Source organism: Erythrolamprus reginae, chromosome 3 (assembly GCF_031021105.1).
Source record: "Erythrolamprus reginae isolate rEryReg1 chromosome 3, rEryReg1.hap1, whole genome shotgun sequence".
Classification (NCBI taxonomy): domain Eukaryota; kingdom Metazoa; phylum Chordata; class Lepidosauria; order Squamata; family Dipsadidae; genus Erythrolamprus; species Erythrolamprus reginae.
In genome coordinates this window covers 111,656,675-111,683,815 of record NC_091952.1, presented here as the reverse complement: position 1 = coordinate 111,683,815, position 27,141 = coordinate 111,656,675, and the positions used below count along the sequence as shown (strand labels likewise).

At 39.6% G+C, this 27,141-nt stretch overlaps 1 protein-coding gene across 1 annotated transcript in view; it reads left to right on the top strand.

The window, feature by feature from the left end:
- DENND1B (DENN domain containing 1B) overlaps window positions 1-27,141 on the top strand; it is a 234,348-nt gene that overhangs the window by 32,983 nt on the left and 174,224 nt on the right. The window contains exon 3 of the mRNA XM_070746382.1: window positions 18,991-19,034. Within this exon, the coding sequence (XP_070602483.1) occupies window positions 18,991-19,034 (44 nt within the window). The remainder of the gene's footprint in view (window positions 1-18,990; window positions 19,035-27,141) is intronic.

Genomic DNA, 27,141 nt, shown 5'->3' with positions numbered 1-27,141 from the left:
TTCAAATAACATCTTCATCAGGTTCACAACAGGATACCTTAGTTAATTTTCAGTTGAGTGCCTGATAGGATTTTCTTTTTCTGGTTGGTTGGGTGAAAGTCTAGACACTGAGAGATGAGGCTTTACCAGGGCCTCACAATATAGTTATTGTGAATGTTAAGTAGAAGCAGCATCCTCTGATGTACAGATTCCCTGCCCAAACCAGAAGTACAAAGACATGGCTTTTGTTCCAAAGGAAAGGGACTAATCTAAATGCTGCACAGTGTGAAAAACTTTTTATGCAAGAGGGGAGAAGAACTTGCCTTAGGGGTGAGAGGTCAGGAGTTTAACCTTTGACCATAAAATAAGAGATCAGCAAAGGGTGGGATGAACAAGGCCAGGGAAAATCCTCTCCAAGTACTTTGGGCATTGTTTACTGAAAACGGGTCAAGGAAATGATTGTCAGGGTGGTTATGTGAATTCTCGTGAGAGGCATGATTTCTATTGACTTTGAATTTCTTGTGACTTGTGAAGATTTCTTCTCTTCCTCTTTTAGTGTAAGGAATAGCAGAGTAAACTTTGTCCCTTGGTCTTTAGTTCCAGCATAATTATTAATTATTTTGGTTTTACACCAGTTTTCCTCCTGAAGTAATGCCAACATCCCTTTGTGTTTCTATGGATTTTTGTGCCTTGTGCTAATTAACTATTCCTAGGATTTTTTAAATATATTTGTAGAAAATGGTATTACTCCTTGGGCTCTTTTTAGTTAACACACTAAATTATGAATGTCTTTCAGATGATTTATTTGGCAGACAGTGGGAAGATTGTCCTTAGTTAACACAGAGATATTTGGGTGGTCATTGTTATTGTAAAACACCAGGGGAGAGCTGTTCTCAGTTGTAATGCTAAAGAAATTAGGACATTTTTCTCTGTGATTTTGTTTTGGCATTAAAAGTGTTCTCAAACTTAGTTCCAATCCAATTATACATGATGGAATGGAGTGTCAGCTAATAGACAGCCATCCACATAGTCAGATTTACTGGTCTAAGCTAATCATTACTCTTTTTATTCTTAAATTAAATTATAAATTAAATATACTGTATATGAAAGTTATTGGTTGTTGGCTAGATGAATTGTGTGGTTTATTTTTTATCTTCATCTATAATTTTTAATAGGAACTCACAATCTTATTTTGGATGTAAATATAGCATATATTTCTGTACATTTACATCTAAAATAGCATATTTTAGCATATTGTTTAAAAATATATATGCTAAGAGTTGTGTAATTTATTTAATTTTAGAATCTAAAATATGAACTATTTTTTTAGTAACTGATTTGATCTTTTTCTCATTGCATATATAATATTTCTGTGTTCTGTGAATGAAAATAATGTAAGACATGGAATATCTGTTTAACTGAAATAAAAGTAGATGAAGATGAATTTAGTTATGGAATTTGTACATTGCTCCATTTTGTCACGATTCTGGATAGCTCATGGAATGATTCATATGTCCCAATTCTCTTTTTTTCCTGAATTGCTAATTCTTTCAACCTTTTAGGCAGTATTTTTAAACCAGAAAATAAATTGGATTTATTCTAAAATATGAATGGTATTTGAACAAAATTTGTTTTGATTTGCTTTTAATTAAAATTAACTATATTCTTGCTATTAGACATTAATCAAGCATTTAAATAAATATTTCTCCTAATCTGTCATATTACAATTACAATTCAGATGATTTGGGCATTATATTATTTTGTTTTAGATATTGCAGAAATTAATATAATATAAATATAAATCAAATAAATAAATAAATAAATAAATAAATAAATAAATGTTAAGATATTAGGTGGTCTTTTCAAGTTTACTAAAACCATAGAAGATCATAACTATAAGTTGAAACTATTGAAAGCAGTAAATATGGGATGCGTGATATGTGCGACTTTCCTGACATTCATCTCCCACTGGCAACCATTCTGCCTTCTCACAATTCCAGGGCTTTGACTAATACAAGTAGCATAGATTGTATGTTGGGTTACTTGGATTGGGAAATGTGGATATTTTTATACTTGACATTTACTATATTTTTCGGAATATAAGACGTACCTTTTTCCTCCCTAAAAGGAGCTGAAAATTTCTTGTGTGTCTTATACTCTGAATGCAGCTTTTTTCCTAAGCTCTCTCTCTCTCCCCCCAGCCTTAACTAGGTGCTAGGTGCTAACAATATTCTCAGCTCTTATCTGGTAGGTTCTTTCATTGTTACTCTCTGAGAAGAATGTTTTCCAAGCTCTAAGTCTTTGCAGAGTTTTTTTCCATTACTCTACCTTGCTCCAAGTAAGTTTCTTTCCAGCCCTAACCAGGTCCTAACAATGTTCCCAGCTCTTACCGCTTGCAAGGTCTTTCTTTGTTATTCTTTGCAAAGAATGTTTTCCAAGCCTTAAGGTTTTGCAATTTTTTATTGCTTTAATTTGTTCCACATGTTTCTTTCCAGTCCTAAACTGGCGCTAACAATGTTCCCAGCTCTTACCAGCTTGTAACATCTTTCATTGTTACTCTCTGTTAAGAATGTTTTCCAAGCCCTAAGTCTTTGCAGGTTTTTTTCATTGCTCTATTTGCTTAGAATTTTTCTTTTTAGCCCTAATCAGATTCTAATAATGTTCCCAGCTCTTACTGGCTTGCCAGCTCTTTCATTGTTACTCTCTCCAAATAAGGTTTTTTTTAAAGATCTAACCCAGGGATAAAATAATGTGCTGAAACTGACCAGACTAAGGATGCTAGCCAGATGAATATTTGGAAAGCAGATTCTTTTCCCTATTTTCCTTATTCCTATTTTCTTATACTCTGAAAAATACGGTATATACCTCCACAATCCTGTGAAATATAAAATGTTCATAATACAGTATATCATTTTTAAAAATTCTGAAAACAGAAATAAAAATTGGACAATTACACATAGTTCCTTATAAGGGGCCAACATCACAGCAAAAACAATGGATCAAAAACAATGTGAATGTGGATCTGAACCACAAAGAAAGCCTACAACTTAGCCTAATAGTTTATTTCCTTTAAAAGATCTTTTATAGCAGTTGGAATAGCACTGATTATTTTCTCTGCAGAAACCCTGTTAACCTGTTTTCTTTGCTTATCAGAAGTTTAGTGTTGCTTTTAAAGACTGGTATGCGAAGCACGTCAAAACATAGATTTTCAGCTATGTTGCCTGTCATAGATAAATCAATACTTAAATGTATGTGGAACAGCATTTAATTTTTTCCCCTTGTGCTCACATGGAAGGCCCTTGGGACAGATGGCCCCTCACTGTTGATGGTTGGACCCACAGCTTCAGAGGAGTGTGAAGAAAAGAAATTGCTTTCTTTGTCAAGGTGTTTTCAATTCAATTCTCACCCATTAGCCCTGTTTTGTTAAGTTTTGAATTACTCCATCAGGTGACTGATGAGTCTATTTCCCTCTCTTTGGCTATTGAAATAGGATGGTGTAAAATGGAAAAGGAAAATCAAAAATCAAGTTTTCAGTTATTGATTACTAAAATGTCTTTAATCTGTCCCCTGGCTTGATGTATTTGAACTGTAAAATAATATTAAATGTAAATGGAAAGCAAAAAAAATGGAAGCTTAATATACTGCTCAAAAAAATAAAGGGAACACCCAAATAATAAATCCTAGCTCTGAATGAATGAAATATCCTCCTTGAATACTTTGTTCTGTACAAAGTTGAATGTGCACAACAGCATGTGAAATTGATTGTCAAGTGTTGCTTTCTAAGTGGACAATTTGATTTCACAGAAGTTTGATTTACTTGGAGTTATATTGTGTTGTTTACGTGTTGTTTATTTGAGCAGTGTATATTTAAAGTAAAATATATATTTGAAACAGATAAGTAGGAATCAGTGGATAATATTTTAATATTATTGTGATTCTCTATATTGATTGTGATTTTTTATTTAAACTAGTCGAGACATTAAATACCTCTTTGTACATGTAAGAAACCCTAGATTCTCAAGTTAAATTCCTAGTGGGATCACAGGGATGCAAAATAAAATCTGATACATTTGGTAATGTCACAATCAGAGTGGTTTGAATTATGCTATCCTGGATACTCCCAGAATGGGAATTGATCTATCGGATCAGATTTGGGGTTTAGTGTCAGCTAAGTTCCCCTGTGTGTCCCTGCATTACCTGTTTTAAGAAACAGAGGGTTTCCATTTCCTTCATATAAAACATGAAATAAAATAGTCATTATGGAAAAATACATTTTAGAAAGGATTTTTGTTTTGAAAAAGAAAAGAACATCTCAGTTAGGATACTTAGTTTAGCAACAATATTACAACAACAACGTAATATGTTTTTTTGCATTTCAGTTTCAGAACTATTACAGTTTCAAAACTTCTAGGTAATTGATAAAATGTGTATTAGAATTCCATATATAAATACTATTTTCAACAGATTTTTTAGGAGTGGTTTTGCAGCCATTTAACCCAATGGTTGAATTTTAAGTGACCTTTGATACTATTACTATTGATGTACTATTGTAAAAAGCTTGCAGGTAGTTTATGACTTAATAGAATCAGGAATTAAGATGGTAGTTGTTGTGAACTACACAGTTGTTAATTGAACCAGTTTTCAGCAATGGACTTTTTTTTTTTGTCCAGAAACCAGATGTAAATACTGGAATCCAGCAAATAAATAAATAAATTGCTAAAAATTATGGTAATATGACTCTGGAATACTGCAAAAGGCTATAAATGCGAGCCGGTTACCAAGTATCCAAAATGCAATCATGTGAACAGGGGTAGATATATGTAGGGGGTGTTCTGATCTCCGGCTAAGGCCACTGTTAATTGAAATAAAAGCTTGCTAAATGCAGAGGTTTATAAAAACAAAACATCTTTATTTTTCTTCCTTCTGTTACAAACTGCATCATCTCGGTATGCAGTCTCTCTTATCTCAGTCTTTAGTAGTTAAGGCAGCATAAACATCCTCAAAGCATTCCACTACCCATTAAAAAATTTATGGCTAGGCAGCATTAGCTAATAAAAACTGCAATTAAAAACATGTAAAACAAAGCTTAGACACCTCCATATTGTTTTATAACAGATTGAAAACGCCACCCTTCTTCTCTGCTGACACCCGGATGCGACAAATTAATTACTTAATTAATTAACCTGTTCTTCGCCTTAATATTTCTTCCCTGACACTTGCTCCCTTCGTCTCTGCAAGCATCTGAAAGAAGGATTTACCCATCTAATATCTGTTTCTCCTTCACTTGAATCTGAACTCATAGGAACGTCCTGTGGTTGGTCTCCTCCTTCTTCCTCTGCCTGTAAATCAGGCCCTGCCACAAATTCATAAACACTATCCGAATCAGAATCTGCAAAACCCCCAAAATGAACAGGAGTATACACAACACCATCCCTCTCCTCATGGCCCCTCCCATCCCCCGGGGGAGAATTAGGGTTGGGTTTGTCAGGAAAATGAACATGAAAGTCAAGAAGCAATTCAGGAGCGTGAAAGTCCTGAGGATCCATCCAGACAGTGTTCTGAGGCCCACGTGATTAAGAAAGCCTACAACTTGTATTTTGGTTGCAAAATAGGAGACTAGGACAAAAACTGGGCACCACAGATATGCTGTAATTCACATGGATCGAGATTTTTCCAATGGTTGAATGGGAATAAACCTTCTATTCCTTTCTCAGTGCCAATGATTTGGAGAGAACCAACAGATCATGTCAGTAATTGTTATTTTTGTATGTTGCCTCCAATTGCGAAAAGTCTTACTAAGAAAAATAAGTTGTATGTGCAGTATCCAAACATTCCCTCAGCAATATGTCCAGTATCTCTTGGAAAAGGACTACTGATTCCAAAAGCGCCTGAATCTTTCATAGTTCAGTCATAGAAACATAGACACATAGAAGATTGACGGCAGAAAAAGACCTTATGGTCCATCTAGTCTGCCCTTATACTGTTTCCTGTATTTTATCTTAGGATGGATATATGTTTATCCCGGGCATGTTTAAATTCAGTTACTGTGGATTTACCAACCACGTCTGCTGGAAGTTTGTTCCAAGCATCTACTACTCTTTCAGTAAAATAATATTTTCTCATGTTGCTTCTGATCTTTCCCCCAACTAACCTCAGATTGTGCCTCCTTGTTCTTGTGTTAACTTTCCTATTAAAAACACTTCCCTCCTGAACCTTATTGAACCATTTAACATATTTAAATGTTTCGATCATGTCCCCGCTTTCCATTCTGTTTTCCAGACTATACAGATTGAGTTCATTAAGTCTTTCCTGATACGTTTTATGCTTAAGACCTTCCACCATTCTTGTAGCCCGTCTTTGGACCCGTTCAATTTTGTCACTTTCTTTTTGTAGGTGAGGTCTCCAGAACTGAACACAGTATTCCAAATGTGGTCTCACCAGCATTCTACATAGCGGGATCATAATCTCCCTCTTCCTGCTTGTTATACCTCTAGCTATGCAGCCAAGCATCCTACTTGCTTTCCCTACCGCCTGACTGCACTGTTCACCCATTTTGAGACTGTCAGAAATTACTACCCCTAAATCCTTTTCTTCTGAAGTATTTGCTAACACAGAACTGCCAATACAATACCCAGATTGAGGATTCCTTTTCCCCAAGTGCATTATTTTACATTTGGAAACATTAAACTGCAGTTTCCATTGCTTTGACCATTTATCTAGTAAAGCTAAATCATTTACCATATTACAGACGCCTCCAGGAATATCAACCCTATTGCACACTTTAGAGTCATCGGCAAATAGGCAAACCTTCTCTACCAAACCTTCCCCTATGTCACTCACAAACATATTAAAAAGAATAGGACCCAGAACAGACCCTTGTGGCACACCGCTTGTAACCTGACTCTGCTCAGAATACTCGCTGTTAACAATAATTCTCTGATGTCTACGCTTCAGCCAGCTGCAAATCCATTGAACTATCCAGGGATTAAGTCCAATCTTCACTAACTTATCTATCAGCTCTTTATGTGGAACCGTATCAAAGGCTTTGCTGAAGTACAGATAGGCAATATCCATGGCACCACCTTCATCCAATACCTTTGTAACATAATCAGAGAAATCAGTGAGATTAGTCTGACATGATTTGCCTTCAGTAAAGCCATGCTGGTTTGGGTCCAATAAATCATTGGTTTTTAGGTGCTGATTTATCCTCTTTTTGAGTAGAGTCACCATCATTCTAACTATAACTGATGTCAAGCTAACGGGCCTGTAGTTATCAGCTTCTTCTCTAGTGCCCTTCTTGTGGATAGGCACAACACTGGCCAGGCAGACTTTTTTTCATTGACTATACATCATTGCTAAACCATAGTGGTTTCTTCTTCCTTTTACCTTTAGTTATTTGCCTTACATACAGTCCAGTGGCTTTTAAGATGGCCTTTTTTAATGCAGTCCACTAGGCGCTTGCTCCTGCCGTTTTATCCCTCCCTTTTAATAATTCATTGAAGAACCTCAGGAAGCTTGTAGTGATGAACAAACAGCCTTACATGGCCCTTATCTGCCATCCTCATCCACTGAACTGCACCTCATAACATAAATGTAATTGAATGACCTAATAAGAGTTTTGTATCTTCTGAAGGACAAGGCAGAGGCTTTAGGTTCAAGACTAAAGCAGTGGAATCTCCTGGCAAGTGATGTTTGCGTACCTCTGTACCGTGACCATGAAAAAGATCTTCCATTCTTTGCCCAGGAAGGTGGTATTGCTGTTTGTAACAACATCTGTGGTTTAATGTCAGCCATCAACATAGATTATAATCCAGATGAGTGGAGGTTGTTTGTTGACGCTTCCAAGACTAATCTTAAAGCTGTATTGCTTCATAATGGCAATCAGCTACCATCTGTTCCAGTTGCAACTAAAGAAACATATGAAAACTTGAAAGAGCTGTTAAAATGCATTAACTACAACATCAATGGTCAGTCTGTGATGACCTGAAAGTGGTTGCTATGTTACTTGGTCTTCAAGGTGGATGTACAAAGTATTGCTGCTTCCTGTGTGAATGGGACAGTCATGCAAAAGAAATGCACTATATCAAAAGAGACTGGCCATTACAGCAGACACTGCAACTAGGGATTAAAAATGTAAAGTATCCAGCACTTGTAGACAGCAACGAGATTTTACTACCTCCATTACACATCAAGTTGGGATTAATGAAAAACTTAGTGAAGGCAATGGACAGGAATTAAGCAGCTTTCATGTACCTGATAAGTAAATTTCCATCACCTACTGCTGCAAAAATAATAATACAGTCATACCTCGTCTTACGAACCTAATTGGTTCCAGGGGGAGGTTCGTAAAACGAAAGGTTCGTAAGACGAAACATTGTTTCCCATAGGAAACAATGTAAAGTCAATTAATCCGTGCAACCAAAAAAAAACACCCGCAAAAAAATGCTGCCGCCCAGCTGTCACCTTTTAAAACAGCCTGGGGGCTTCTCAGTGACCTCCCGAACGCCAAACCCGAACTTCCGGGTTCGGCGTTCGGGAGGCCGCCGAGAAGCCCCCAGGCTGTTTTAAAAGGTGACAGCCAGGCGGCGGGGCTTCCCAGCAACCTCCCGAACCCCGAACCCGGAAGTTCAGCAAAAGTTCGGGGTTCGGGAGGTTGCTGGGAAGCCCCCCAGCCCGGCTGTGACCTTTTAAAACAACCGGGCGGCTTCCTAGCAGCTTCCCGAAGCTGAACGCCAAACCCAAACTTCCGCGTTCGGCGTTCGGAGGCTGCTGGAAAGCCGCACGGCTGTTTTAAAAGGTGACAGCCAGGCTGGGAGGCTTCCCAGCAACCTCCCGAACCCGGAACCCAGAAGTTTGGCAAAAGTTCGGGGTTCGGGAGGTTGCTGGGAAGCCCCCCAGCCCGGCTGTGACCTTTTAAAACAGCCGGGCGGCTTCCCAGCCGTCTCCCGAAGCCGAACGCCAAACCTGAACTTCCAGGTTCGGCGTTCGGAGGCTGCTGGGAAGCCCCGCCGCCCGGCTGTCACCTTTTAAAACAGCCGCCCGGCTTCCCAGCTGCCTCCGAATGGTTTAGAAAAAAATTGCCTCTTCTTACGAACTTTTTTCATGTTACAAACGCCAAACCCGAACTTCCGGGTTCGGCGTTCGGGAGGCTGCTGGGAAGTCCCCGGCTGTTTTAAAAGGTGACAGCCGGGCGGCGGGGCTTCCCAGCAGCCTCCGAACGCCAAACCCGGAAGTTCGGGTTTGGTGTTCGTAACACGAAAAAAGTTCGTAAGAAGAGGCAATTTTTTTCTGAACCCCAGGTTCGTATCTCGAGTTGTTCGTAAGACGAGGGGTTCGTATCTTGAGGTACCACTGTATTTTGTTGGCCCACAGATCTGTAAACCTATTAATGATGCTGAGTTTATTTCTCTGTTGCATGGCAAGGAAAAGATTGCGTGGATAGCATTCATGTCAATGTCATCAAATTTTCTTGGAAACAATAAAGCAGCAAACTACAAGGAAATGGTTGAAAAACTGATCCAGGCCTACAAAAGTCTTGGTTGTAACATGTCCTTAAAAATTCATTTTCTACACTGTCATCTGAATTTCTTTCCATCAAATTATGGAGCAATAAGTGATGAGCATGGGGAGCGCTTCCATCAAGACATTGCAGCTATGAAAAAAAGATACCAATGTAAATAGAGCCTATCAATGCTTGCGGACTACTGTTGGACCATTGTAAGAGACAATCCTTTCCTTGAATATAAAAGTCAAGAGAAGCAAAAGGGACACAAACTGAAGACAAGATTAATGAGAAATTTAAACTTTTGAACATTTTAAACTTGTTTACTAATTCAGTTTTTCTTGATAAACATATGTAATAGATTATTTCATGTATTCACTGTTGCAAATATAATCTGCTTAATTTTAATAAAAATACAGTGATCCCTCACCACTTCACGGTTCACCTTTTGTGGCTTCAGTGCATCTGCAGTGGAGTAGGCCGCTGCCTCCCGTGGCCTCACATTCAGCAAACTGCCCAACTCCACTCCAGTCCGATAGACAGGGGCGCTGAGCAGAATCTGAGAGAACTGGGGGGGGGGGGAGAAAGGAGAGGAGGCCACACGGAGGAATTCTGCCATGGGATAGCAACCCACAGAAGGAGAGGCGACAGTAGTGGTGGGGGGGGGGAGAGAGGAACCCTGAACCGCCTTCTTCCCACGCCCAAGCTGCAGCTTTTCAAATGTGCCGCTTCCCCCAGCGGCCGGCTTTGCTTGCCGTTGCCGGGCTTGATGTCAGCGGGCCCCTGCTGCCCCGACGGCAGCCCCCCGACTACCACGCTCACCTTGTACTGCGCGGGTGGCCGCTTTCAAGCCCCTTGCCTCCTCCTCACTCCTCTTCCACTGCCCTGCTGCCTGAGCCCGGCAATGCCATTTACATGGTACTGGTGGAAGATCCGGCATCGCTCTGGAGGAGGAGAGCCCAGCGCAGGAGCTGCGAGGATGGAGCGCTGCTGCCGGTCATGACTGCTGTGCCCGAAGCCTCTCTTTCACCACCACCCCCGTCTCCTCCCCTTCTCTCCTGGTTTAAGGCACAGGTAAAAAGGAGCGTACAGCGAGGGGCGGGTGGCAGAGGGGCGAAGTGGCATCAGCGGGGAGGGGGTGCCGTGTTTTTTACATTTTTTTGTTATATTTACATTGTAAATATAGTGTCCCTACTTTGCGGTTTGTCATTTATTGCAGTGGTCCTGGAACGTAACACCTGCAATAAACGAGGGATCGCTGTATATGTGTTTATATATATGTATTAAGTTTGGGCACATTATTTGCCTATTACCTATATTTGGAAAATGTAAAATGTTTGTTGCATAAAAACTAGAGCCAACTAACAAATTTCATTATTAGATTTGAATTCAACATGTGAAATACATTAAGAAATGGCACATTTCATTTCTGAAACTAAAAAAATTTAAAATTTGTACAACCGTGAATTGATAGTTAAAATATTTGCCACAGTTCATTTCTTTAATCAATACGTTATGTAATATAATATTTTATAGGGATACTTATTAGGTATGAGAATAGTGTTTGCTTGAATTATCTCGGGCATGATCTCGTCTTGAGAAATCAAATTTCACTTTTGCACTTTAAAGTATACATAACTATGAATATTATTTACTCTTGTTTCACTTTTGCTGATGCCGTTACATTATTTATTACTTTTTATGTCCTCCAAATCTGTTCAACCCGTGCCAGCTTACAAACATGATTAAAATAGGATATACAAAAGCAAAAATACAATGAGCAATCGAACAAATATATTACTTGTCCCCTAGGCATCACAACTCAAATGGCCTCTAGAAAAATTTGGTTGTCATTTTCTTGTGGAAAATGGTCAGGTAGGTCATCCCTGTAACCTGCAGGGAAGATGAAAAGAGTGATGTTTGAGAGGCCCAATTGTTAGCTCAGTAGATGAGCAGGGGATCCTTTCCTCTAAATCCTTCATTTTGTAGTCAGACTAAAAGCATAGCATGTTCAATTTCATCTCTGCGCATTCTGTGCAATGAACTTTCACCCGATTAAGGTTTTCATTTTATGGCATAACTAATGGCATTGCAGTGAAAAAGACTTTCCTTTCATGTTCCCAGGAAGCTGAAAATGGCTTTCTCTTCGTGGAAATGCTCTAACACCACATTGGGCAAAAGAGATTCATGGTACAAGGTGGACAAATGATAGCTCAGATTTTTTTTCCCAACGGCAAAAAAGATACACAGTGACAATATTTCAGATGTTAGCATTTCTAGACAAATTAGAAAAGTTAAAAGAAATAACATTTCATGGATTTTGGTAGGGATGGGAAAGTTACTTGACTGTACATACATTTTAGAACAAATAGAAACTTATATAAGGTGATTTCAGTGATATTTTTAAAAATGTTACTGGGAGGAATAAGTATATTCTTTTGTCCTAGTATGAACCCCCTTGAAAATTTCTACAAAACTACTCTCAGATTTTTTTTAAAAAAGAAACATCATTGGTACCAACAGTTTTTAAAATACTGTAGCTTTAAAAGTATAAGCATAGGATGAGAGGATGAGTGAGGAAATGTATGAAAGATGCTACTCAGAAAGGCTGTGAGGGGATACATAAGATGTGCCATATAGCTCAGGAAAAGTATGAGGGAATGTATGAAAGATGCTGTGTGGATTATATTTAGATAGGCAGTGTCAGTTGGGAAAGTTGCAAGGGACTAAGTGAGAAACTCTATATCAGTGGTTCTCAACCTTTCTAATGCTGTGACCCCTGAATACAGTTCCTCATGTTGTGGTGATTGCCACCCATAAGTCTAGCGCCAATTCTCCCAACAAAGCTTTAAGCTGATTGGAAGGATGGTCAGAAGGACACCCCCACTGTAAACGCCTGATTGGTCAGATTGTAAAAATATGTTCCAAGACGCCAGAATAGAAGCTTTAGTTCTTAACACCATGGGAAATTTGTATTTTCCCATGGTCTTAGGCGACCCCTGTGAAAAGGTCATTCGCCCCCAAAGGGGTCCTGACCACCAGGTTGAGAACCACTGCTCTATATGATCTGGGGATGGTGTGAGGAATTACGATCATGAATGGGTGCAGAAAAGGCACAGAACACATGCAGAGAGGCTGTAGGAGATGATGGATGGGAGAAACTTACCACAATGACTTATGACCTGCCTTGCCAGCTTCCTTATTGTCTTTCTGGGGAAGCTAACAGGGAAGGCTGGATGTAAATAGCGATCATATGATTGTTTTGAACTTAGCAACCAGATTGTAATTGCGAATAGGTTGCCAAACACCTAGTTCACAATCCACTACTGGCTACCTACATTCTACTTACCGTATCAGAAATCTTTTAATTAAGAGATAAGTTTTTTTTCCCCAAACAGGATTTTTCTCATTTTTTTTAAAGTGTTCTCTATTTCTTAAACAATGTAAGCAAAATAATTAATCTTTTCACTCTAATAAGAACATGTGAACATATGTATATACTTTTTTTGGCCATATTCTTTTAATAGGCTTCATATTAAGTTATAAGAATAAAAATTTGGTATGTTCTGTGTACCAAAAAATGCCTTTTCTTGGTGATTTGCATGAAAGTATGCTATCAAACTAATATGGATATTTACATAGTGTCTTTAATCTGATTCATTTTAAAAGTCATATAGCAAATATTTTCTTCAAAATGATCCTTTTCATTATGCTTCTATGTTTTGAACTGTTCTTTCTTTTGATTATGATGGGTGCCTGGCCAATATTGCTTGCTTTCTCGTACTTTCCTGTGCTAGCATCTATTCAAGTTCTCAAAGCTTTTATCTATTTAGAGATAAGATTCTAAGATTCCTTCCTAATCTTGGATATGTCTGATACTAATACTCAAAGCTTCTAATATGTACCTTTCACATGAAATACATGAAATGGCAAGAACATTCTAATTTGAAGTACAGGAATGTTCAAAGCTAGAATAATTCTTTTTAATGTATATGATTAATACTATGCACTTCTTTTGTCTTCTTTGAAACTAGAAAGTAATATAGGTAATTCTTTGGTTGCAATGGCAACTGGGACTAGGATTTATGACACTAAGCGATGTCATAAGGCATAATGTCATGTGACCATTTTACTTAGTGACTGAAATCCTAGCAGTCCCAGTTGCCATCATAAGCCGAGGACAATGCAGATCATTGCTCGAGCCCAACAAATGAGAGTTATGACCTACAAGGCAGATCCTGTAAACGGGCACTAGACAGCATGTGGCTTCCCAAAACATGGGGCTTGAAGTGGCATTCCTTGGTGGTGGCAGCCTTCAACGCAGGGGTGGTTTTTTTTAAACTTTCCCTACTGGTTTGGAAGTGTGTGCGTCACATCGGAGTTGTGTGTTTTGCATCCGGGTACTGAACCTCTGAGCATGCACAAAGCCTTTGCACATGCACGAAGGGTTCGTTGCCAGCCACTTTCAAGCAGTGGCAACTGGGGAACTGGTTGGGGGCATGGCAAGCCGGCCATCACTACCAGTTTGGTAAACCGGGAAAAATTTCTTCCACCAGTGCATGTGAACCAGACTGAACCAGTAGTAACCCACCACTGCTTCAATAGTTTCAGCCTGTCCCCAAGTTTCTATTTTAGGCCCAGCATTAACCAAAGCATTGCCTCAAGCACTTGCTGTGGCAAGCCTCAAGGTGGCCAGACTCAAGCCCCATGTCGACTCCCATACTCTTTTGTGCCCATTTATAATTCTTGCCTGCCAGCTTGATTGTTTGAGACACGGGGGGGGGGGGGTGTAGGGTGGTGGCAGGTAGTGGTTATGCAGTAGCAGTAAATGTAGGTGGGTATAAATTGGGTGGGTTGTGAATTTTTTTACTACCAGTTCTGTGGGCTTGGTTTATTTTGTGGGTGAGACTTGAGGTACACGTGACTGTGGGTGTGGCTTCATGGTCACGTGACTGGGCAAGTGTGGCTAGGTGGTCACGATCCTAGTTCTACAAGGATTCTTGCATCTGGACCTTTTGCAATTCCCCAAAAGATTAAAGAAAACCAGATTCCATACAGCTCTGTACCCTTAAGGCAAACCAAATACAAGTGGTCTTTACTTAATGGCTGGTTGCTTAGCAAGTGTTTAAATTTATGACTGACCTTGTCAGAACTACTTGACCTGTTTTTAGAGTTTTGACAGCAATATGCATGCTCTTGTGTATGCACTCTTGTGTGTGCACGTGCACACAAATACACACTCTTATGACCAGTTAACACAGTCATCTGACTGAGGTTTCCAATAAAAATGCCCATTGGTGTAAATGGATTTGTTTAACAACCAGTGTTTACTTAATGACCAAAAAGTGCAATTAAGGACCATGGTGTTTGCCTAACCCAGGGGTCTGCAGCCTTAAATGGTCAAAGAGCCATTTTTCTATTTTTTAAAAAAAACATCTCTCTGTCTTTTACTTTCTATCTCTCATTCTCCTTTGTCTTTCATATTTTTCTCTCTCATCTCTTTCTTTCTCCCATGTTTCTTTCCTCTCTCTTTTTTTTCTTCCTCCATTTTTCATTTTTCTATCATTCTCCCTTTTCTTCCCTTTTCCTCTCTCTCATCTCTTTCGCACACATACGCACACACATGTGGATACCCTCCTGCACTGAGATCACAGTGGTGGGAACTATAGGGACTTCTCTCGCTGCTGCCACTGCGCAATGAGTTGAGTAGCCTACTGTGCTGTGCAGGAGAGTGGGAGTTCTCTCTCTGCATCCAGTAGCTATGGTGGCTACTCCTCCCCGTTTCCTTCCTTCCTGAGCTGACATGAAGGGATGTCAGCTGGTGCTGAGCTGCCCATGAAGGAGGTGGAATCACAAAAAGTATCCAGTTATGCCAGTGCAGAGAAAATATTAGGGGCACTTCAGCCGCTTGGCCCTGCAGAGACTTGTACCTTCTCAGAACGGGGAGCAGGTTGCGTGAGGAGGGAGAAGGGGCCAGTGGTGGCTACTATCATTGAGGGGAGAGTGCCACATTGGAGCATACAGAAATGCTACCACCTTCTTCCTCTCGGTTGCTGGGCTATTTTGTGTGAAGGAAATGGCATATTTAGGAAAGGAATAAAAATTGATTTTACCGCTTCCCTTTGGCTTACTTAGTTACTTACTAACTTACTTACTTATTGATATGCTGCCCCTCTCTGAAGACTCGGGGCGGCTAACAGCAATCATAAAACAGCGTACAATAATAATCCAATACTAAAAACGATTAAAAACCCATTAATATAAAAATCCAAACATACATACAGATATACCATGCATAAAATTGTAAAGGCCTAGGGGGAAAGGGAATCTCAATTCCCCCATGCCTGGCGGCAGAGGCGGGTTTTAAGTAGCTTACAAAAGGCAAGGAGGGTGGGGGCAATTCTAATCTCTGGGGGGAGTTGGTTCCAGAGGACCGGGGCCACCACAGAGAAGGCTCTTCCCCTGGGTCCCGCCAAGCGGCATTGTTTAGTTGACGGGACCCAGAGAAGACCCACTCTGTGGGACCTAACTGGTCGCTGGGATTCGTGCAGCAGAAGGCGGTCCCCGAGATAATCTGGTCCAGTGCCATGAAGGGCTTTATAGGTCATAACCAACACTTTGAATTGTGACCGGAAACTGATCAGCAACCAATGCAGACTGCGGAGTGTTGGTGTAACATGGGCATATTTGGGAAAGCCCATGACTGCTCACGCAGCTGCATTCTGCATGATCTGAAGTTTCCGAACACTTTTCAAAGGTAGCCCCATGTAGAGAGCGTTACAGTAGTCGAGCCTCGAGGTGATGAGGGCATGACTGACTGTGAGCAGTGACTCCCGGTCCAAATAGGGCCGCAACTGGTGCACCAGGCGAACCTGGGCGAATGCCCCGCTCGCCACAGCTGAAAGATGTTTCTCTAATGTGAGCTGTGGATCGAGGAGGACGCCCAAGTTGCGAACCCTCTCTGAGGGGGTCAATGATTCTCCCCCCAGGGTAATGGATGGACAGATGGAATTGTCCTTGGGAGGCAAGACCCACAGCCACTCCGTCTTGTCTGGGTTGAGTTTAAGTTTGTTGACACCCATCCAGGCCCCAACAGCCTCCAGGTACCGGCACATCACTTAATGCCCAGAGAGGGAGAGGTTGCTCGATATTCCACCCTTTGGGGACACCAAGGCCAACTGGCATAACCCAATCTTTCCACAGGGCTGCTGCTATGGGGCTGAGAGCGCCTCCGCTTGCCCTTGTCTTCATCCCCTCTTTCTTTGTGTTGGCCCAAAGTCATCCTAGTCAGTGCCTAAATGAGCACTAAAACCCATTCCACATCTTCCAAAGGAGACCACCATGGCTTGAGGTCATGGCAGCCATGCCAAACTAACAGCACTCAGTTTATGGCTCTAGCAAGACAGGCTAACTTCCTGACTGAGCCTCAAAACAATGTGGGGAGAGGCATGGCTTTGGAAGGTACAGTAGCTGCAAGCAGAACCTTGGGCGCTTTCCCCAAAAGACACCATCGCTGCACCGCTCATAGGCAGTTCAACACGGCAGAGCTCTCCATCCGCTCGGCCAGCTGTCAGTAAATCTTCCCTCCCAGCCATTCATTCACCCACCTACCCATCTACTTCACGGCAGTGCTGCATAATTTTGTCAGTTTCCATCTATGAAAAAATCCATAATTCTTGAGGCTTTGATGTCCACCAGTAGTAGATTACAACAACCAGAAATAAGTCAAGAAAAAATAAACGTTACCAACACAAAATATATTCATCCAGTAAAAATAATTTAAATTATCTTTTGTTTTTTATAAATATGTAGAATACTATTGTTTTTGAATAACATATACATAGTTCTTAAGGAACATAAATAATTTGTCTATTAAAATTATTCTGGAAGATGGATCTAAAACACTACCACGCATAATTAATTATGATCGAAGAATATTTGGTTGCAGAAATTCGGTGTGATCTTCTAGTCATTTCTTAGTGCTTTGGGGATTAGGCCACACTTCCAAAAGGGTTAACTTTACATGAGGATAAAAATAGTTTTAATTTACAAGTAGTACTCACTCATCAACTCTTGAAAGGGCAAACAACTTTTAAGATTTGTTTTGAATTACGTATTACTAGTTTCTGGAATGGATGGGCTCTAAAAGATTGCCACCAAATAGAAAATAATAATCTGATTTGATAATTACAATTTCAACAATTGTTCAGAAATGAATTGTTCATTTTAATAATCAGAATTGGAATACGATACCAAGAGTGGAACATCCTATACCAATTTTCTCTAAGTATAATATGTGGAAGAAATTAAATATAATTTCCCATTGAAATACCTCATTGTTGCTTATATTTTCTAATAATAGCCTATATAGCAAATGTGCTCTGACATGAATAGGTAATGTCCTTGTAATACTTGTAGAGTTCTGTGACCTTTCTGTTCCTTTAAGTATTATGAAAAAAAACAATGTAATATTTTTCTTCCCACTTAATTTATAATGAAATAATTTTCTTACTAAATATTTATTAAAAGTTAAATGCATTTTAAGTTGTAGTTAGAATTATTATGGTTACTCTAAAGAGTCTAGTTGTCTTTTTTATCTAATTTAATATACTTATGTTTCAGATGCATATAAAAATGACAGGATGTAGTAATAAATGTATAAAAATGAACAAAGTACAATCACAATTTCTTTATACATTACAATGTGATATAATAATGCCTCTTACCACACAGTGCTCTTCAACATTTAATTGGTTGCAGTATCTTGAAATACAATGAAGCAATGCAGGAATAAAAGAAATCCAGAAGGGGGAATGCTGAGAGGTGTATCTGACTTTGAAAATCTTATAATGTGTAATACTGAACATTGGTTAGGCATAATTTATAAATTACTGTATTAGTAAAATATGAGAATCCAAACATTCATGCAACACACCCAATCTAAAAGATTGTATGGTTAAATGGATGCAGCATTTAAATATACTTACAATGGAGTTTCAGTGGTAGAAGAAGGAACAAAAGCAAATGTATGCATGCATGAATTAGTGCCATGATGCAATTATTGATATGTTTGTTTGTTTTCTTCAATCTTCTCCAAAAATCCCAAATGTTGCAAAAGTTAGAAGGTGAGGAAAAAATCCAGATGGTCATTTAAAAGAATAAAGTAGTACTTATGGCATTAGTAAGCAATCCATTTCTCCTTAATTCTAACTGTTTTTAATAAATTAAACAGTTGGGCAAATAATTTAAATAACATTGAAAAACTGTGCAGTTAAAAAGCATTGGGTAAAATAAGCATATAATAGCCTACTGATCTGTTAACAAGTATAATTACAATATGATGTTTTAGAACATATTTTGAATACTTTAGGATTTTCTTCTTAGACACATTTTTGTACAGTATCTCTCGTGAGCCTAAAGCAACATTGGCCTTCTTTAATATTAATGTACTCTACTATAAGATGCTGCTTCTTTGCCTCTGATTAATGCTGCCTGTCAATTATTTACAGATCCTGTGGTTTTGTGGAAGTTCCCGGAGGACTTTGGAGACCAGGTTAGACATGTGAGATTGATCCTTTTAAAATGACAGAGTAGTAAATGTAATAACAACAATAATAATATCAACATCATTTCTGTCTCTACACCAGCTTTTCTACTGAGCTGGAGAAATACTGTTGTTTGGGAATAGCAGTAAGAGAATTTTCACCAGCTGATTGTATTATTAGAATTTGTTTGCTGCATTAAACATTACACAGGATATTAGTTACTTTCATAGTCTTATTAAGTTAAGGCCATGAATGTATGTGTGGATATATCTCTGATGGAATTGTTTTCCCCACTATTATTAATAACCTTCCTGTGGACTACATTAGTGTAATTTTGATTGATATAAAAACATTATAATTGCCACCAGGTGCCTTACTTTATCAATAAGCTCAGGTGGTGATTTTAGGCATATTTATTCACACAAAACAGATAAATCAGATTAGTTATGACAATGTTTCATGATAGTTCATCCCATTGGTGATAGAAATGTCATACACCAGTGTTTCTCAATGTTGAGAACCTGAAGATGTATGGACTTCAGCTTCCAGAATTCTGGGTTGAAGTCCACATATCTTCACTCTCTCAAGGTTGAGAAATACTGACATTTATGGATGGCACCATGTCAATTTGTCTTACACCATGGTGTTAAACTTGTGGCCCATGGCCCATATATGGCCCATATATATATATATACACCTATCCCTGTTTTAGCAAAGGGCAAAAAAGTCACATGATGATAATGTGATAATATAAGTTTTAAAGCCTTGTCTTACACCTAAAGCCAAATAGCTAAATATTAATGGTTTTGGATTCCTTTCCCCCCAGAAATCTGTAATATTCACTTCATAAAATATGTATCAGAGGTGTACAATCTGAGTTCTGAGGACCCATAGATTCAGAATCCCTTTGAAACTTACAAACTATAATTCTTAGTTTACAGTAGGTCAGTTATTAAATACACTGGCAATAATCTGTAACCTGATTCAATTCAGTTCAATTTATGTAAACATTAGATTTAATAGATATAATAGAAATTAAAAATTTGATTTTATGCTGGCTTCTCCTGATTTTTAATTTTTTATCATTTTTGATAGAAATTATTATTTTTAACAACCTCTGCTTATGAGAGCGTGGATACAAATTTGTACTTAATAAAATTGACTTCTTAAAAAATAAAATCTTAATTTCAGTAGTTCAAGCATATTTTTCAGTTTTGCTTTGAAGAATATCAGATACTTGCAAAAAAATAAGGTATATATAAACAACAGCTTGAATTCTGTCTTTAATTCTATTATTAATATTGGGATTTATATAAGACAGGGGTCCCCAAACTTTTTACACAGGGGGCCAGTTCACTGTCCCTCAGACTGTTGGAGGGCCGGACTATTAAAAAAACGTGTGAACAAATCCCTATGCACACTGCACATACATTATTTAAAGTAAAAAACAAAATGGGAACAAATACAATATTTAATATTTATTCTTCCTCTTTCTCTCTCTCTCCCTTTCTCTCTGTCCTTCTGTCCTTCTAGTTCTCTCTCTTTCTCTCTGTCCTCTCTCTCTCTTTCTTTCTCTCTCTTCTCTCTCTCACTCACTCTCTTTATATCTCTCCCTCTTTCTCTCTCCCTCTCTGTCTCCTCCTTTCTCTCTCTCTCCCTTTCTATCTCTCCTCTTCCTTTCTCTCTCCCTCTCTATCTTTCCCTCTTTCTTTCCCCCCTCTCTCTTTCTCTCTTCTCTTTCTCTCACTCACTCTCTTTCTCTCTCCCTCTTTCTCTACCTTTCTTTCTCCTCTTTCTCCCTTTCTCTGTCCCTCTCTTTCTTTTTCTCTGTCCCTCTCTTTCTTTTTCTGTCCCTCTCTTTCTTTTTCTCTGTCCCTCTCTTTCTTTTTCTCTGTCCCTCTCTTTCTTTCTCTCTGTCCCTCTTTCTTTCTCTCTGTCCCTCTCTATCTTTCTCTCTGTCCCTCTTTCTTTCTCTCTGTCCCTCTCTTTCTTACTCTCTGTCCCTCTTTCTTTCTCTCTGTCTCTTTCTTTCTCTCTGTCCCTCTCTTTCTTTCTCTCTGTCCCTCTCTTTCTTTCTCTCTGTCCCTCTTTCTTTCTCTCTGTCCCTCTCTTTCTTACTCTCTGTCCCTCTCTTACTCTCTGTCCCTCTTTCTTTCTCTCTGTCCCTCTCTTTCTTTCTCTCTGTCCCTCTCTTTCTTTCTCTCTGTCCCTCTTTCTTTCTCTCTGTCCCTCTCTTTCTTTCTCTCTCTTATCTCTGTGTGGGGGGGAGGCGGCTGCTTGAAAACCCCTGACCTCCATCGCCTCCCCCCCACGGCACAAGGCGAGCACACCTCGCCGCTGACACAGGCGGCGGGGACTGCCCTGTCCCCCTGTCCCCCCTGCGCAAAACTACACAGCCCCAGATCACTCGCTTCTCCAGCCGGCAAAGCCGACTGCCCGGCTTTGCTGGCTGATGCAGGAAAGGAAAGCGTCACATTTAAAAAGCACGCCACTTTCTGGGACTGCGGCGCTGTGGTGGCCTTCAAGCGCGGCCCTTCGCGGCGCCCCACCACCCGTTCCTGCAGGAAGAGATCAGGCACTTTACCGGGAGGTGGAGGCGGCGTGGGGCTGGACGCTGGGTGCCGGGGAGGGCGAAGGAGTGGACGCGCCTCTCAGCTGCAGAGCGGAACGGGGGTGGAGATCAGCGGCGGAGTCCGGCGTTGGGGGCCTGGGGCCATGCGGGACCGCTCCTCCCGCATGGCCCCAGCGCCGGACTCCGCCGCTGATCTCCACCCCCGTTCCGCTCTGCAGCTGAGAGGCGCGTCCACTCCTTCGCCCTCCCAGGCACCCAGCTGCCTCCACCTCCCGGTAAAGTGCCCGATCTCTTCCTGCAGGAACGGGTGGTGGGGCGCCGCGAAGGGCCGCGCTTGAAGGCCACCACAGCGCCGCAGTCCCAGAAAGTGGCGTGCTTTTTAAATGTGACGCTTTCCTTTCCTGCATCAGCCAGCAAAGCCGGGCTGTGTAGTTTTACGCAGGGGGGACAGGGGGACAGGGCAGTCCCCGCCACCTGTGTCAGTGGCGAGGTGTGCTCGCCTTGTGCCGTGGGGGGGAGGCGATGGAGGTCAGGGGTTTTCAAGCAGCCGCCTCCCCCCCACACACAAATTTAGCCATGGTGCACTTAGCTGTGACTTTCAGTGAACAGTTTTTCAATTGCCAATCGCCTTTTCATGAATTTCGCGTCCACTCACCGCGAGGAGGAGGGGAGGAGGAGGTGGAGAGGCAAGGGGGCGGGGAGGAAAGCGGGCCTGCAATTGGCCAATTTCTTTCTCGCCTTTAGGGAGAGGAACTGTTGCTGCTCTGCCATAGGGCAGCAACAGTTTCTCTCCCTAAAGGCGACAAAGGAAGGGGCCAATTGCAGGCCCGCTTTCCTCCCCGCCCCCTTGCCTCTCCACCTTCTCCTCGCTGAGCAGCCGACCGCGGTGAGTTGACAGGAGATTCGGGAGCTTATTTTATCGACCAGTAAAATCTCGTGAGCTTACCACGGGCCGGTTAAAAGACCTCGTTGGGCCGCATCCGGCCCGCGGGCCGTAGTTTGGGGACCGCTGATATAAGAGCTATGTTTCCCAGAGTGGTTTACAACTCAGCAGTTGTGTTCTTCTTGTACCGAGCATAGTTACACAAATGTGAGTTCCATTAAAACCAACAAAACTGGTTATTATTATCAACAGCAAATATTCATAAAAGCACATAAATTTTAATTTAATTTAAATTTTAATTCTGGGATTGTTGTGGGTTTTTTGACAATTTTTCACAGAGTAATAGAAGTTGAACTCTGTTTCAGCAGATAGAAACTTCATGAAATTAATTTATCTTTGACTGAGTGCAAAGTTTGTTACTTTTCGCCTTACTACCTTAATTGTGGTTTAATCTCAAAGGCATACGGCAGTTCATTTATATTCATACACTGGGCTTACATGTATAACAAATGTATTATATTTGCAATTAATATTTTATTTCTTACTGTGTTAATTAAGAACTAAGGTAGATTTTTCTTTGAAGCCCTATAGATACAGTTCTTGAAAACAGGAAAAAAAGATTTTTTTTCATAGAATTGCTTGGGAGAAGGAGTAAAACAGAGATTAATCCCTCTCCTATTATTCTGCTCAAGGTAGATATGTGTCCTTCTACTGTCTACCATCAACTGAGTGGTGAAGAAAAGTCGATATAGATTTTTAGCACAAAGAGAACATGAAGGATGAAGAGGCCTTGTAGCTGACCATGTATCATGCATATAATATGAGAAAGTGGTCATATTATATAAATGCACCTTATAGTTTATTAAAGTGTAATTTTTTAAAAAAAAGTTTAAAAGGTGCAACTAAAATCAAGGCATGCACAGCCAGTATTTTTTCCTATAATTATACCTGCTTCTTTTCAGTTTTCTTGAAAGTGCCAGTCTCTGTATTTCTATAATAAATTTAAAAATATTTTCTTCCTGACTCTTGGATTGTTGGATATCAGTAGTCATCAGTAGTCATGTAGATTTCTGATTTCCATAAGGCAAACTAATATGTATTTATTTATATTTTTTTACTGCATGTCCTGTATTTCTTTCTTTTTTAAAAATTATAATTAGCTTTGCTTTATTCTTGTGATAATTACCATCTGAAATTAATATAATATGGATCCATACATTTTATGTGTCCTGCAAATATTTATATAATACTTGGTCAAAATATCACTTGTAAGGTCAAAATAGTAGTAGCTTGGTTTTCAAAGGTTTGTTCTTTAGGTCCCGAAGTTCAAGTTCTCTCACCCCCATCCCCAAAATAATTAGCTTAAAGTTCATGTTAACTTTTTCCTTTTCTTTCTTCCTCCTTCACTGTGAGTAGGCAAATAACTATACAGAGAAGTATGTTGGATCCTTAGTCACTAAAACCCTATTTTCTCTTCCACGATTTTCAGATGCACTTAAAACGTTAAGAAACATCAGTGCAGCATTTTGGACTCTGTCTTATGTTTTTTTAAATTCTAAAATAAGCACTTGGCCTTATTGCCATGTACTCAAAAGCCCGATTGGTCTTATTATCAGGGGATGCCTTATTTTGAGGGAAACAGGATAAAATATGATATTCCACAACACACATAAATCTGTTCATTTCTCTTCTTCCAGCCATTCATGTTCCTTCTTTCTGATTATAAGCACTGTATTTTTTGGAGTATAAAATGTATACCCCTCCCTTCAAACAGGTTGAAAATCTGGTGCATCTTATACTCTGAATGTAGCTTTTTGAAGCCCTAAAGAGGTGGTAAGAATGAAGCAATCTTTCGTACTTTGCCTGCTTTTTTCATTGCTTCTCTCTATCAGCTGTGCTTTAGAAGCTGTTTTTTAATCCCGCTTAAAAGCAGCAAAGGACACTAGCCAGATGAATACTTGGTAGGCAGAATTTCCCCCCCTATTTTCCTCCACAAAAACTAAGGTGCATCTTATACTCCAGTGCGTCTTATACTCCGATAAATGCAGCAGGGGTTTTTTCCTTGTTTGTCCTTTCATTCCTGCAAAATTACCTTTTAATCAGTTTTGCTTCAGGATTTTGCCCAGGAGTTCTGTTTCTAAAAAGGAATTTCTTCAACATGAAAAGAAAGCATATATGATTTTCCCATATTCCTGTAATTCCCTGCTGCTCTCATTTTTATTAGGCCAGCTACTAAAAGTGCAGAGTGCAGAATCTTTTAATGACACCATAAGCCCACTCTGCTTTCCTTCCATTCTAGTTTTCAAAGTCCAATAAGATAAAGATGTCTTGTCTGGCAAAGATATTTTCCCTTCTAACTCTCTGCTTGATTTCAGTGTACCTAACATCAGCTTGAAGGATGCCCAGGTATTTGTAGTGGTCATTTTCATTCAGATTCTTGATATTATCTTGATAGAGCAACTCCAAACTACATTGCGATATCTTGACTTTATATATGGAAAGTGTTGAGCAGCAATTCTGTTTTGGATGGTGTTTGTCTCTTTTGATAGATTCCTTTCTTGATATTAACCTTCATCAGTCTGTTACTATTCACCAGCAACTGTGTCTTCCACTATACAAAAACTCTTATATTTCTATTGATTCCTATAACAGGTAGTCCTTGATTTACAACAGTTCATTTTATTTATTTATTTTATTAATTGGACTAATATGCTGCCCCTCTCTGTGGACTCAGGGCATCTAACAAACAAATATAAAACATTTCTAAGCCAATTATTCTATTAATTGGCTTAGAAATGTTTTATATTTGTTTGTTGTGAGCTGCCCTGAGTCCACGGAGAGGGGCGGCATATAATTACTTTAAAAATTATCTTAAAACAAGTCATATTAAAAATGAACAATCACATCCATACTGTCACATTCAATACATTTACTGGGTAGAAGCTGGGGTCTAATGACCCCAAGCCTGCCGATATAGGTGAGTTTTCAAGTTATTACGAAAGGCAAGGACCGTTCAATGACTGTTTAAAGTTACAATGGCACCGAAAAAGATAAGACTTATGACTCTTTCTCAGACATGATTTTTGCAACATCCCCATGATCACATGATCAAAATTCAGATGCATGGCAACTAGCTTATATTTATGAGGGTTACAGTGTCCCTGGATCATGTGATCAGCTTCTGTGATCTTCTGACAAGCAAAATCAATGGGGAAACCAGATCATTTAGCAACTATGTTGCTAACTTAACAACTGTAGCGATTCATTATGCCAAGAAAGGTTGTAAAACTCACTTAGTAACAGAAATTTTGGGCTCAGTTGTGGTTGATGTTATTTTGATAGAGCAACTCCAAACTACATTGCAATATCTTGACCTGTATTTCTAGCACTTAATTATCCAGTCGCATGGCAGAATCAAATGCTTTATTATAATCAACCTATGCTGTGTTTAAGTTGGTCTTGCTTTTTCAGTTTTTTTCTAATTCAGATGGAAAGAGATTATTTTCAACTAAAGAATGTTAGATTGCACCAACAATTACACCAAGTAGCAATTTAAAAGTTCTTGATAAGAGGTGATTTTCCTGTAGTTGCCTGGTGCTGCTCCTTTTTGCTGGATTGTTCATCATCAGGTAGGTTTTACCAGACGTTAATGAAACTTCAGTTTCACTTCTTTGCAATATCTTGTTAACTAGATGTTTCAGCCAAAAATCATGCATTTCCTCTTCACCTGGTGCTAATTCTTCATCATCTTTGTCTTTTTCTCCAACATTTCTGCCATTATAGCAAATTCTATCATTTTAGCTTTAAAAAAAATATATTATCCATCTCCTTTGTCCAAGCTACAACCTTGAATTTTTTTTGGTTGTCCTGTAATTATGCCCAGAACTGTATTATTTCTTCTTTGTTAGATGTTGACATGTTTACTGCAGTCTCTTCATTGATGGAATAGAAGAAATGTTTCTCTAGGACAGTGATGGCAAACATTTTTTTCTTGGGTGGCAAAAGGGCGTGAATGCACAAGATAGCGCATGTGTATGTGCTCACACTCATAATGCAATGTCCTCCTCCTGCACATGCATGCACGACCCCCCCTGTGCTGCTCCCCCATACATGGTTTCTTGAAGACTGGGGAGGGGGGAAATGGCTTCACCCCGCCCTCTGGAAAGCCAAATTCAGCTGGCCAGCACTAGCTGATTTGCTCATAAAGTGAGGACTATAAGAAACATAGAAACATAGAAGACTGACGGCAGAAAAAGACCTCATGGTCCATCTAGTCTGCCCTTATACTATTTCCTGTATTTTATCTTACAATGGATATATGTTTATATATGTGAGAAAATAATATTTTCTCACATTGCTTTTGATCTTTCCTCCAACTAACTTCAGATTGTGTCCCCTTGTTCTTGTGTTCACTTTCCTATTAAAAACACTTCCCTCCTGAACCTTATTTAACCCTTTAACCCTTTAATAAGGAGAGAACAATAGCAATCTGCTTGGACAGAGAACTTCCTTTCTATCATAGATTGTCCTTTGCCAACACAAAATTACCAGACTTTCTGGTGGAGAAACATCGTCCTAATCTTCTAGAGAAGCACTGTGAAAATTATTCTGTGACAGGAACAACCTTATCTTTGTGAAGGTATGCTATATGAAGGAATCT